At 47.1% G+C, this 14,057-nt stretch overlaps 1 protein-coding gene across 1 annotated transcript in view; it reads left to right on the forward strand.

The window, feature by feature from the left end:
* LOC133759080 (cytochrome P450 4X1-like) overlaps window positions 1-14,057 on the forward strand; it is a 45,821-nt gene that overhangs the window by 7,831 nt on the left and 23,933 nt on the right. The window contains exons 2-6 of the mRNA XM_062190078.1: window positions 6,077-6,218; window positions 7,331-7,375; window positions 8,702-8,829; window positions 10,645-10,772; window positions 10,869-11,023. Coding sequence (XP_062046062.1) covers window positions 6,077-6,218; window positions 7,331-7,375; window positions 8,702-8,829; window positions 10,645-10,772; window positions 10,869-11,023 — 598 coding nt within the window. The remainder of the gene's footprint in view (window positions 1-6,076; window positions 6,219-7,330; window positions 7,376-8,701; window positions 8,830-10,644; window positions 10,773-10,868; window positions 11,024-14,057) is intronic.

The raw sequence follows: 14,057 nt of genomic DNA on the forward strand, positions 1-14,057 counted from the left end.
AGATTTTTAAGAAATATTTATTCTCTCTTCCATAGTGACTCTATTAATTTATATTCCTGCCAACAGCGTATAAGAATTCCCCTTTCTCCACATCCTCACTAGCTTTTGTTACTTTCTGTCTTTTTGATAATATCCACTCTGTCAACAGTCAGGTGATATCTCATTATGATTTTGATTTGCATTTCATTGATGGCTAGTGATATTGAGCACTTTTTCATATATTTATTGGCCATTTCCGTTTTTTTCTTTTGAGAAGTTTCTATTCAGGTCCTTTGCCTATTTCTTAATTGGATTGGCTGTGCTTTTGCTGTTCCTGATCAATTCAGGACGTTAGTCTTTTGTCAGCTAGTAGCTTCCAAATAGTTGATGTACAAATATTTGCTTTTATTTCCTGTGCTTGTGGGGTATGACTTAGAAAATCCTTGCCCATTCCAACGTCCTCAACTGTTTTCACTGTGATTTCCTCTGATAGTTTTAAAGATTCAGGTCTCGTATTACATCTTTAATCCATTTTAATTGATTTTTTTTATATGGTGATGGGTAGGAGTTTAGTTTCATTCCTTTGCATGTGAATATCTGATTTTCCGAGCACCATTTATTAAAAAGACTTTTCTGTTTCCAGTACATGCTCTTAGCAACTTTACCAAGATAGATTGGCTGTTGGTGTGTAGATTTACTTCTAGGGTCTCTATTCTTTTTCGTTTGTCTATGAATCTATTTTTATGCAAACATCATGCTGTTTTAATTACTGTAGCTTTGTTTTTTTATTTTTTGTTTTTTTTTTTACAGGCAGAGTTAGACAGTGAGAGAGAGACAGAGAGAAAGGTCTTCCTTTTCCGTTGGTTCACCCCCAAAATGGCCGCTACGGCTGGCACGCTGTGGCCGGTATGCTGCACTGATCCGAAGGCAGGAGCCAGGTGCTTCCTCTTGATCTCCCATGCCGGTGCAGGGCCCAAGCACTTGGGCCATCCTCCACTGCCTTCCCAGGCCACAGAAGAGAGCTGGACTGGAAGAGGAGCACCAGGACAGAATCCGGTGCCCCAACCAGGACTAGAACCCGGGGTGCCGGCGCCTCAAGGTGGAGGATTAGCAGAGTGAGCAGTGGCACTGGCCAGCTTTGTAATATATTTTAAAATCAGATAATGTAATGCCTCCTGCTTTGCTTTTTTTTTCCCCTCAAAATTGCTTCGACAATTCAGTTTTTGGGGATTCCACACAAATCTATTTTAGAATTCATTTATTTATTTGAAAGTCAGAATTACACAGAGATAGAAGGAGAGGCAGAGAGAGAGGTCTCCCATCTGCTGGTTCACTCCCCAGATAGCCACAATAGCTGGAGCTGCACCGATCTGAAGCCAGGAACCAAAAGCTTCCTCCAGGTCTTCCCACGTGGGTGCAGGAGCCCAAGGACTTGGACCATCTTCTACTGCTTTCCCAGGCCATAGCAGAGAGCTGGATCGGAAGTGGAGCAGCCGGGACTCAAACTGATGCCCTTATGGAATGCCGGCACTGCAGGTGGCAGCTTTACCCATTATGCCACAGCACTGGCCCCTCGTGATTTCTTTCACAGATGATTCACCACTGATGTACAACAATGCTACTTTTTGGACATTGGCTATGTCCTGCAGCTTTCTTGACTGTATTAGTTCTAACAGCTTTTTGGTAGTGTCTTCAGGATTTTCTGAATATTAGATCACATCATAAGCAAATCATGACAACATCGCTTCCTCCTTTCCAACTTGGATGTCCTTTGTTTTTTTCTTTCACCTAATTTCTCTGCCTAGGAGTTCTGGTATGTCAATTAGAAGTGGTGAAAGTGGGCAGCTTTGTCGTTCCAGTCTTAGAAGGAAAACCTCCGGCTTTTCCCCCATTAAATATGATGTTATGTTGGCTTCTTATTCACTGCCTTTATCGTGTTGAGGTACATTCCTTTTATAACTAATTCAGTAAGAGTTTTAATCATGAACAGATGTTGAATTCTGTTGAATGCCTTTTTTCATCTATGGAGATGATCATATGATTTTTTTTTGTTCTTCATATTACCACATTAATTGACTTGCGTATATATATTGAGCCATTCTTTCATCCCACTTGATCTTGGTGAGTGATCTTTTTAAAGTGATTTTGGATTCAGCTTCTTGGTATTTTGATGAGGATCTTTGTGTCTGTACTTATCATAGATATTAGCTGGTGGTTTTCTTTTGTTGTATCCTTGTCTGGATAGGAAGTAGAGGAGCTGGGATTTGAACCAGCACATATATGGGATACCGGCATCACAGATGACAATTTAACCTGATGTATCACAATATTGGTCCCTACTATTGATGCCTTCTATTAGATTTTTAATTTCACTTTCAGTAGAGGGATTTCTGCTTGATTTTTGTTTAATTAATTCCATCTGTCTACCAAATTTATTACAATATTGAATCATTTCTCTGTGCTCTTTTGAATCATGTTGAATTTCCTTAAAACAGCTATTTGGAAATCTTCATCAGATAATTTGGAAATTTCAATGCCTAGACAGCTGGTTTCTGGCACCTTATTTTGCTTTAGGTGAGTTCATGTTTCCCTGGAAGTTCTTGGTATTTGTTGCTATACAACATCATCTGGGCACTGAAGACTAAGCTATGGTAATCTGGCTTCATTTGTGTATGTCCTTCTAGAAATTCAAGCAATCTGGTCATTTTCTCTGAGCCTGTAGATATGTCCCCTGTCTCAGCCCTAGATAGCACCCTAAGTTGCAATTGCCCTAGATCCACTGTTGTTGTGTTTTTACTGATTCAATCTTACATTTTTCCCAAATTTTCAGTTTATATATTATCCAGCATAAACTGGGAAAGTGCTTAGAAGGGAGTAGTTCATCCATATGAGCCTCTTCCTGGTCCAGACACCTTGTCCTGGGTCCACAAAGGCCATAATGCCAGATCACATCTTGAGCCCTCAGCCCAGCAGCACTAGAGCAGCCTGGGGGCAGCAACAAAGCTCACTCTGCTTTGGTCTGTCTGCTGCTGAGGCGGGCGCATTGCCCACCACACCTGTCATCCGCTTGTGTTGTTGGCTGGGGTATAAGACTGCCCAACTGGAATCACAGAACGCTGAGGGATACTGAAGATCCAGAGGCCCTGCCTGCAGTCAGTGGCCTGGGAACAAGGACCGTTGGGATCTGCCCCGGGCTTGGTTTTGTCAGCCTGGGACTGATTTCCAAAACAGTCCTGTGATTGCTTGCATTCTAACCAAGATTGTAAGAAGGTTGGTTGCAGGCAACTTCTTAGCGACTCAGGCAAGTCTTAGTTTGGTCATCCCTGGGACTCACAGTCACCAGGCCCTGTGCAATCTTGGGGGTGCACACCAGCTTAAAGAGAGCCTGTCCATTAGGGTGCAGGTCTCTTTCTGATCCAGAGAAAGTGCACAGGCACCTGCCTTGAGATGGAAATCATTAGACTCTTCCCAGTGTTGGGCCTTACCAGCCTAGCACTGAGTCCCAAGACACGGTCCTCTGGCCCCTTCTGTCCGCCCGGGCTGGGGAAGAGTAATAAAATCAGTCTTGTCATTGCACCTGGGTCCCACAGTCACAGCTCTCTACAGAGTCACCTGGCTTGTACACAATGGCCTCAAGAGACCAGCAATGACCATGCTAAATAAGTGTGACCCCTTGGAGCACAGGGGCAAATCTAGAGGCTTAGTCTGGAACTATGCACTGTGCAGGTCTAGATGTGAGCACAGTGTGAGCACAGGTCAGGGGCTAGAGGTCTTTGGGCTTTATCAGGTGCTGGTTCTCAGTGCAGTAGGTTTGGGATCTGAGCTCCAAGGAATTATCCCGTTTCCTCTCCTGGTCTCTCTTCGTGGCTGGAATTTGGTTTTGTGCCGGTGATTTGGGGAGGGGTAGCAAAGGTCACCTGGTTGGGGAGACTCCAGATATTCACTCCACAGATACGGGCCAGGGGCTGGGGTGGGCAGGGAGCTTAGTCCAGCTGTTTTTCCATAGTGGGTCTGGCACTGGGACTCGGTGAGCGCTGTCCTGCTGTGGTAGGGGCACTGCAGGCAACTCCTTCGTTCTTGCTCTCTTCGGTGGGACTTTCCCTTTGATCACAAGACACCGTGGGCTGTCACTTGGCCTCTGTAGCTCCTGACAGGGACAGCGTATGGCTGCCCACAGTGGTGTCTTCCCAGGGAGGGGGTCACTGGAGCTGCTTACCCAGCCCCCATCTTGGTTCTATCTCCGTTTTATAAACAACTCTGTCCTAAGAACTACCTCTGGGCCAGCGCCGCGGCTCACTAGGCTAATCCTCCACCTGCAGCGCCGGCACACCAGGTTCTAGTTCCAGTTGGGGCACCGGATTCTGTCCCGGTTGCCCCTCTTCCAGGCCAGCTCTCTGCTGTGGCCCGGGAAGGCAGTGGAGGATGGCCCAAGTCCTTGGGCCCTGCACCCCATGGGAGACCAGGAGAAGCACCTGGCTCCTGCCTTCGGATCAGCGCGGTGCGCCGGCTGCAGCGCACCGGCCGTGGCGGCCACTGGAGGGTGAACCAATGGCAAAAGGAAGACCTTTCTCTCTGTCTCTCTCTTTCTCTCACTGTCCACTCTGCCTGTCAAAAAAAAAAAAAAAGAAAGAAAGAAAGAACTACCTGTGGAGGGCACACCCCCAATGAGCTAAGGGCCTCCCACTAGGACCCACCTCCCAAACACCGTAATTGAAGCAAGTTTCCAATCTCTTAGTATCATTGGCTTATGACTTACAGGTTTCTCTATGAGTTCAGAAGCCAAATTATGTTCAAACCAGAGCAGCTGGGAATGACCACTCTCAGTTGTCACTGGGCACTTGTCACTGGCTTTATTGTGAGAACATCAGCAGCATTTCAGAAACCACAGTGCAAGTGTCTTGATCTGCTAGAGGCCTGTACTGTCTGGAGAACCTACATGGACTAGAGTTCATGGTGGGAATAGAGGAATTGAAAGTCTGTGTTTTCCTTCCCTGGCACAGTCCTGCCACCAGTGTGGGCAGGCACACCCAGACACACACACAGTGGCTCCCACATCATCCAAGAAGCAGATGCAATTTATTCTTGTTTTCAGTGATTTCAAGAAATCTTGACAATGAGCCATTGGTAAACTGCTTATAAAAGAAGAAAGGTCTTCTCTGGAGGTAGTATTTGCACTCTGACGTCTAAGGATCCGAAACTGAGAGTTGTGTATCTGAGTTTACTTCAAACTTCACACACCTTCAGAAATGGGTTTTCCACTGCTGTAGGAAAAAGGAATTGGACTTGCCTTATGGGTAGAACTGGAATTCTTTTTAAGTTTTATTTTATTTATTTGAAAGGCAGAATTAGAGAGAGAGAGAGAGAGAGAGAGGTCTTTTATCTACTGGTTCACTCCCCAAATGGCCACAATGGCCAGAGCTGGGCCAATCTGAAGCCAGGAGCATGGAGCTTCTGCTGGGTCTCCCACACAGGTGCAGCAGCCCAGGCACTTGGGCTATTTTCTATGCTTTCTCAGGCCATAGCAGAGAGCTGGATGAGAAATGGAGCAGCCAGGACTTGAACGGTGCCCGTATGGGATGCCAGCACTGCAGGTGACAATTTTACCCACTGCACCACAGTGCCAGCCCCAAAGAATTGGCAAGTTTTTAGAGAGAAGCATTCCCTCCTAGGTCTTAAGAATCCCAGATCAATAGAGTAGCAGGGAGAAGGAATGGCGAGCTGCATGCTGAGTTGTGCTCAGGATGCCGACAGCGGCTTCCCACACAGCCAAGTGCTCAGCCTTCAGACTCCACTTCCAGGCGTGTGAAGTTGGCAGGTGAGGCAGAGAGGGTTGGGAGAACTGTCGTTGAGAGTGACTTGGCCCTGTGGGGACAACAGATATTTACACTGGAGGATATGTGCACTGACCTTGTCCGGAAAATGAAGCCCTGACATCCGAAATCCCAGCGCAAACTTGTTCACCCGCTTCCAGACCAGGGGCCAGGGTTCGTCTGCCTGTGGAACCCTAGGTGGGCCTTCTACCCGGCACGCAGCTGTGAGCGGGGACAAGGCCCACCTGGCAGGTTCTCTGATCCCCTTTACTTTTTCTTCACCGCAGTTTCTTCGGGACGAGAACATGGAGCAGCTGGAAGAGTTCGTGGAAAAGTACCCGTGTGCTTTCCCTTGCTGGGTGGGGCCCTTCCAGGCATGTTTCTTTATCTATGACCCAGAGTATGCAGAGATGGTTCTGAGCAGGACAGGTGAGCAAAGGGGCCAATCTCCAAGACCTGGTCTTCCCAGGAGTGACGTGCACACAACTCGCAGGCAGAATCCAGTGGCAAAGGCTCGTCTTGGGCCTGCAAGAGACCCTGGGGCAAGAATGGGGAGGGCACAGGTTTCCTTTCCACACGGAGGTGGTTCCCATCTTCTCCCGACCCCCAGCGAATATTAAAGCCCAGCCGGCATTTCCACACTGGCCCAGGGCTTCCTTTGCCTTGGTTTGTGACTTCGGTGTCAGCAACACCCCCTCACTCCGTGCCCTGTCTTGAGCACAAGTCTTCAGGGGACAGCAGAAGGAGCTCTGCCTCCCCAGAGTCACAGATAGATCTGAATGCTGGATTATTCATTCATCATTCTAACCTTTCAATTGTAACCCAGGTTTTGTTTTCGCTTTTCTGCATATTTTCTTTCAATGACATTTCCTTTGGGACATGAGTCAGTGACCTCCCAGCCCAGTCCTTTCTCAAGGCTCCCACTGTGAATTATTTCCTAACACAAAACTAAAACATCCAGTGTTTGCTTGGTCAACTTTGCAAAACGGAGGTCTCATGCTCTTAATCTTCTTTCCGGCACCGTTGTATTCATGCCGTTAATGAAACCTAACAAAAGAAGCAGCCTCCCTTTGGTGCCTCCATGTTTCCCAGTGCCCTCAGCCTGATTGCTCAGGAGTCTGCCTCCTAGGGACAGGAACTGTGACCTGTGTTAGAATGAGAAGGACTCCAACAGGCATTTGTGCCTTCTTCTCTGCTGTCTGCCAGCCCCTGACTTAATAATTAACCTGCCTTCCAAGACAGGTGCACATTATCCCAACGCCTACTCTAAGACCTTTGCAACCCTCAGGTGATCTCTGGTCCTGCTGGAGGAAGTGTGAACTAGGGAAGAGTCAGGTTCGAGTAGCCATCTGCCTCCCGGGCTTGCTGCTTTCCAGCACCTGGCCCGGATTTGCAGTCTTCCCTGGGGGTGTGAACCCTGGGCTCCATGAGCCCACACTTTTTGCTGGGTGCAGGCATGTGAAGAAGCCCTTTCCCAACCTCAGCTGCTGACTCGCACTCTGTCTAATGCCACCTGTTGTTTCCTCTGCTTGACTCTGCAGATCCCAAGTCCCAGTACCTGTCCAAGTTCATGACTCCGTGTCTTGGTAAGTATGTGTAAATGAGAGGTGTATGTAACCTACTGCCCCTTGGAACCCGCTTCCCATAATGGAGCATGCCAAAGAAACTCAAGTCTGAATTCATTTCATTAGGAACAAGGTACAGCTGTCCCGAGTTATGGGAGCGGGAGAGGGGGCTCAGAGCAGCTCTGAGTCAACTCGAGTTCCTGGAAAGCTTCCCAGCCCGTTTCTCTCCCCCAAAGCCCCATTCTCAGGCAGCTTGTCTGTGAGTCTGTCCTCCTTCCAGATGACAGCCTCACTCCCTCTTCTTTTTTTTTACCCTTTCTTCTCTCTTGTTGTCTTGGATCTTTTCCTTTCTTTTTGGGGTTCTGTTATTTCTGTAGGCAAAAGAGTATAATCTTGTTCTACAGGACAGTTGGCAACGCACTATGAGCAAATAAATTAAACTCCTCAATCACATAGTTGGGATTTATGTCAGACAAGAAGGGAATTAAATGAAAGAATATGGGTATTGGATTCAGAGACACTTAAATTTCAAGCCTGTGCATCCCAGGAGACCAGTTGAATGTGATCTTGGAAAAGTCATTCTCATTCTCTCTCTCTCTCTCTCTCTGAGTTTCCAAATCTTTGAAAATTGAGAGTCCCATCTCTAGGTCATGGTGAGGATTAAGAGAAACACCTATTTCAGCACTTGCTGTAGGATCCGGCATTGTACCAGCACCAGACCACACATCACGAGCCTGGCGCGTCATAAGCACACAGAGTATAGTGTCAGTTGTGTGTTAATAAACTGTAAAGTCCTTTAAAACCAGATTTTTAATGACCACTCTTGTACTAGAAGGATTGTACTGCATTAGCCATGTTTCTACTTTGTGCCATTCACAGAGCAGGACTCAAGGAGGGGCTCTCTGGGGGTACTCTAGTTCCTGGGGCACCTACATTCATGGCAGGGTTAGTGGGACGGTTTGAAGTGGACGGGCGATGAATGTTTGTTGTATTTGACTGTGAGCCAGGGAGCACTGGCACCCTATGTGTACACCTTTATATAATCTGCATAGCAACAGTGAAGCAGGCACTTCTTACCGTATTGCATTGTTGAGACAACCAAGCCTCACAAAGGTAAGTACCTCACCCGAGTATTATGTGGTGGTAATTGGTGGTTTCAGTACTGGCACTGTCATCACTCACACTTGGAAACTCTCACTCTGCAAGAATAGAAACAGCCGTCCCAAGATGTGAGCACCACGCTGCTGTCTGCCAGTCACAGCCGTCCATGCTGTCTTTGTTCCTCATCACTCCTTCTTCATCTACCTAATAAAATGGCAAGAGGTTTTGTGCCTTCTGTTTCTCAAGGAAGAGGACTCGGGAACCTAGATGGGCCCACGTGGTTCCAGCATCGCCGCCTTCTGACTCCGGGCTTCCACTCTAACATCCTGAAAACCTACGTTGCGGTGATGGCTCACTCTGTGAACACCATGCTGGTAAGTGACCGTAACAGACAGCGAAAATCAAACATTGATGTATAGAAATTAATCAATGTAGAAGTAGCCACTGGACAATACGTGTCTATTGTATATTCCTTTGCTACATTCTTGGAGAGATTTAAAAAAGATTTGTTTTTTAATATGTTTTGAGATGCTCTGGCAGTAAACCAGAAAGTGGTGTAAATGGCAGGTAAAGAGCCTAGGAAAAGCCACTGCAGCTTCGGATCCCAAAGGACACTAACCTTACCAGGAAGCGTAAGCTGGGCTTGAACATGTAGATAGTACAGATTCTAGCCAGAGTGAGTCAGCATGAAGACAGCTCCGGAGGTTGGAATGGATTTGCCCAGGGAGCATGAAGGGCCAAGCGGAGGGTGCATGTCCGAGTGAGAGGGGCAGATGTGGGCTTCCCCAGAAGGGCAGGGGGGTACTGTGCAGGAATCGCCCTGTCACAGTCTCTGATTTGTAAATTGGCTCTGTTCCAAATCTCCTTGCATACAAATATTTTAATTCTAAAATTGTATGTATCTTAAAAGCAGATAAATAATTCATTGCTAGTCCTACTGTAAGCACTTCAAGTGCCACAGAATAAACCCAAAGGTGCCCTCCTCTGAGAAACGTGTGCCTGCTCCTAGAGGAAGCACTGTCACCTGCCCCGGGTTGGGTTCTCAGTCAAGTTCGTGAAAGCAAGTTTAACCGCAAGTCTACCAGGATTGTGGTGAAAATATCTGTGTGGGTTCTGGAGGTTGAGACCTAGAGAGCAGGAGGCAGAGGCTGCAGAGGGGGGCAAGCATCTTCCTCCAGGTCTGGTGCTGTTCAGTGTTCAACACAACCTAAAATCGGCCAGGAATGGGTTTCAGTTTTATCTGCATTTCCAGGAGCCATGCCTGATTCCCAGCCTCACATTTCCCGAGAGCCTCTCACAGTCCCTTTCCTGCCGAAGGGTCTGGGGTGCCTCAAGATACCCTTGCTTTGCCCTTCTTCTAAATTCACCATGTGTACCCCAAAAACTTACCTAAAGCAGATGCAAGTTACTGGACTGGACAACTGACACTTAGGCCAAAGTTTGTAAAACCCCCTTTGCTTTTTATTTGTGGTCTCCAAGTCCTTAGCAGCTAGCTTAGCACCCATAGGTGCTCAACAAATGTAGCTTGAACTGAACTGAAACATGCCAATTTATTTGGACTTTTACAAAAAGTACAGTGTATTTGTAACATGGCAAATACATGTCAACTGGGGACCTTGCAGTGGCTTTTTAAAAAGTCAAGCAAAGCATTTCAGGCCACGTGGCTAGGTCTCTTTTCGTGAGGAGTTAAGTGGACACAGTGTGCCCCGCTGGGAGCCAACTCCCTACAGCTGCTTCTTTTCCCAGCTTCTCTGTTTCCTAAAAATGAATCTAAAGTGTTTTCTTTTTTTATTGTCCCAAGTTTGAGTGTGGTTATAGTGGTTGAGAGTAGTGGTGTGTAGCTAGCAATTTGGGGATTGAAAATGCAGGACGTCCTGGAGAAACCTGTTGTAATTTTAGGCCTTGAAACAGAGATGGTGTGTTTTAATGGACAGGGTGATGGTAATGCCTGGAAGGCCACAATCTTGAACTCAGCCGTTTACGAGATCTGCAGTTTGCTGCATGCTCTTTGTCGTTCAGCTGAGCACATGAACAAAGTAGGCACACAGCTAACTAACCTGACCTTCAGTTAGTGTGGGGTCAAGCTTGTCTCCCTTGGATCCTGAGTGCAGGGTCAGGGAAGAGTCCTCACCACAAGGAAGACTGTTGATGGTGACGGTGATGATGTTGACCTTGACCTTCTGTGCCAGGGTAAGTGGGAGAAGATCGGCGGTGCTCAGGACACAGCCGTGGAGGTCCATGAGCACATCAACTTGATGGCCCTGGACATAATCATGAAATGTGCTTTTAGCAAGGAGACCAACTGCCAGACAAACAGGTCAGTGACCGGAAAGCAAAAAAAAGAAAAAAAATTGTTCAACATTATCTAGGTCATTTGTTAATACACTGTCCCACCTTTCTCTTTCTCTTCTAGCACCCATGATCTTTATGTAAAAGCAATGTTTGAACTGGACAAAATCACATCTCACCGTTTGTACAATTGCTTACATCACCATGACATAATTTTCAAATTCAGCCCTCAGGGCTATCGCTTCCAGAAGATAAGCCAAGTGCTGCATCAGTACACAGGTATTTCTTGGGTATGGTTGGGTATGGGTTGTCCAAGTCCACACCCTGTCCTGATGGTCTTGTGTCTATCAAGGAGAATAAGCCTCAGGGTGAAAGCTGAAAGAACTTGTGTTGCTTTGGGTACTGCTATTTGCTCCTCTGAGAGGCGGAGAGAAAGACAGAGATGGAGCAGTCATATACAGGTTCACTCCCCAGACATCTGCAATGGGTTGGTGTAGGTTGTTGGGATGCAAAGCCAGAAGTTGGAAATTCAACCCAAGCCCCCGACAGGGGTGGCAGGAGCCCAGCTGCTGGAGTCTTCATCACCGAATCCTAGCGTTCACATTACCAGGAAGCGGAGCTCAGGAGCCAGAGCCAGGCATCAAACCAGGACTCACTCCCACGTGGGTGCAGGCATCCTACCACTGTTCTAACTGCCTTAACTGCCAAGTAAAGCACTTGACACAGAATTTTTCATTTATTTACTTGAGAGACAGACTGAGTAACGGAGAGAAAGAGAGCTCGTCAGTCTGCTGCTTACCTCTCCAAATGCCCACAGCAAGTCAGGGCTGGGCCAGGCTGAATCCAGGAGTGAGGAACTCAGTCCAGATCTCCCATGTCAGTGTCAGGGACCCAAGTTCTGGAGCCATCACCTGATGCTTCCCGGAGTGCACATTGGCGGGAAGTGGAAAAAGGGAACAGATCTAGGCTCAAAACCAGGCTCTCTGATACGGAATTCTGCCATCCAAACCGGTGTCTTAACCACTAGCCCGAATACCCACTCCCACCCCAGACTTCTTGTTCTTAGAGAAGTTTTTGTGTAGATGCTGCTCAAATGAAGCACAATTTGAATCCCTTAGGAGATTTTGCTACATTATAGTAGCAGTTAGTTTTTCTATATATTATTTTTATTATTTATAAGTATTATTAATATAAATATGACAGATGAGCATATAGGATTTTTGCATCTTTTTTGCATCATCATGGCTTTTGCATCATGATTTCAGTAATAATGACAAACTAAAAGTGTACAACATAGGAAAGAATAGGGATACAGCGTAAACTTGGACATGAATTCAAAAGTTAACTCAAAAATAGCTTTGCAAAACATAAGTGCAAACATTGAACTAGAGTAAGCTTTCTCAGCAACTCAGCATTGCTTTTCATGAATACCATAACAGAAAATACTTAGCAACAATTCATTAATTCATATCAACTCTACCACCTACCAACAATATCTTCTGACAAATTACTGTGTTGCCTCGGTGTCATCTGCAAAATGGGGACAGAAGAGAACCTATCTCATAGGCTTGGGTGACGATGACTATGCCAATAGAGTCGGGAGTCATTAAATGACAGGACCTATTCTGAGAAATGTATCATTAGGCAGCTTCATTGGTGTGCAATATGTGCACTTACAAAAAACCTACTAGCAGGTGTAGACACACTATATATTATATCTGATCATATCTGTAGTCCATTTTTGACAGTAACATCATTATCACTGTATTTGAAAATCACTTTGAAAAGTATCTGGCACTGAAAAACATTAAAGTGCAAGGGGTCTTCTGGGGCCAGTGCCGTGGCTCACTTGGTTAATCCTCCACCTGCAGCGCCGGCATCCCATATGAGTGCCGGGTTCTAGTCCCAGTTGCTCCTCTTCCAGTCCAGCTCACTGCTGTGGCCCGGGAAGGCAGTGGAGGATGGCCCAAGTGCTTGAGCCCTGCACCCACATGGGAAACCAGGAGGAAGCACCTGGCTCCTGGCTTCAGATCGGTGCAGTGCCGGCCATAGCAGCCATTTGGGGAGTGAACCAATGGAAGGAAGACCTTTCTCTCTGTCTCTCTCTTTCACTGTCTATCCCCCCACCCCGCAAAAAAAAAAAAAAATGCAAGGGGTCTTCAAAATGTTCGTGGACAGTGCACACTATGAAATAACTATGGGTGCATTTCCATTTTTTGGCAATGAATTAAAACTAATGGAGCCACCAGATGCCCCAGCATCACGCACATACCTTTATCTTGCTGAGATGGACTTGTTCTGGTGTGTGTCACTACCAGCTTTTTGTGGGTCTAGCGTGCATCCCCATGACTTCACAGGACCTCATGGTTGTGAGACCCAGGTGGGACCCATCAGAGCTACAGCCTGGGTGGCCAGGATCTGCCTTTATCACTCCTCCCCCAGAAGTGGACAGACAGCACAGAACCACAGGACTATACTAGTTAAGTCAACACTGAGCAGATTTGTAAGGTCCTTGCTTGTTGCCGTTGATTTCTCAACAATGTTGCAATGGATTTGTTTCTGAGAGGAGGAGCGTGGTGGGGGCAAGAGGCGCAGAGTCACCACACAGACCCCAGGAGTCGGGTGAAAGCAGGCTTGAGGCAAGCAGCCCACAGACTCGTTTATTACAGTTGGGACAACATCTTATATAGCCAAGACCAGCCAATCCGGTCAAGGGGCGGTCTATGCCCCAACCAATCACAGCCTGTTGCCAGGAAGTTTCCAAAGCCATCCAATCACAGCCTGTTGCTAGGCAGGCTCCGTTGCCAGGTGGGTTTCAAAGCCATTCCTAAGTAACTGACGCTGGCTTGCCAGAGGCCATCTTGGCATGGCCTTCTCATTCCACCACATTTCCCCCTTTTTGTTTATTTTTGAGCAACGGGAGGCATGATCTTGGCCATACCATTGTTGACCCCGTTTCCATGTGGTCTCCGTACGCAGCTGTGCCTGTCTTAGGTTGTCCCCCAGGGGATCTTACCCGTCATTGACTAACCAGCGCTCAAATCGAGAGACCACAGGATTGCTTGCTGAGATAGGGGTAGGAATGAGGAATAATGGTTATCAGGAATGGCAGGACCGCACACAGGCAGTGGGCCATTTGAGTGGCTGACCAGAGCTAGTGGGGTACAAAACAGTAACACTTGCTCCCATGTCAAGACCTGCAGATGGAACCTCTGGACCCTCCCTAGGGCCAAGCAGAGTCCTGTGGCGCCAGTTGATCAGACTCATATTCCAGCCAGCTTCACTTGTGAGTCTGCCTCAATAGCAGACAGCC

Source organism: Lepus europaeus, chromosome 5 (assembly GCF_033115175.1).
Source record: "Lepus europaeus isolate LE1 chromosome 5, mLepTim1.pri, whole genome shotgun sequence".
NCBI lineage: Eukaryota > Metazoa > Chordata > Mammalia > Lagomorpha > Leporidae > Lepus > Lepus europaeus.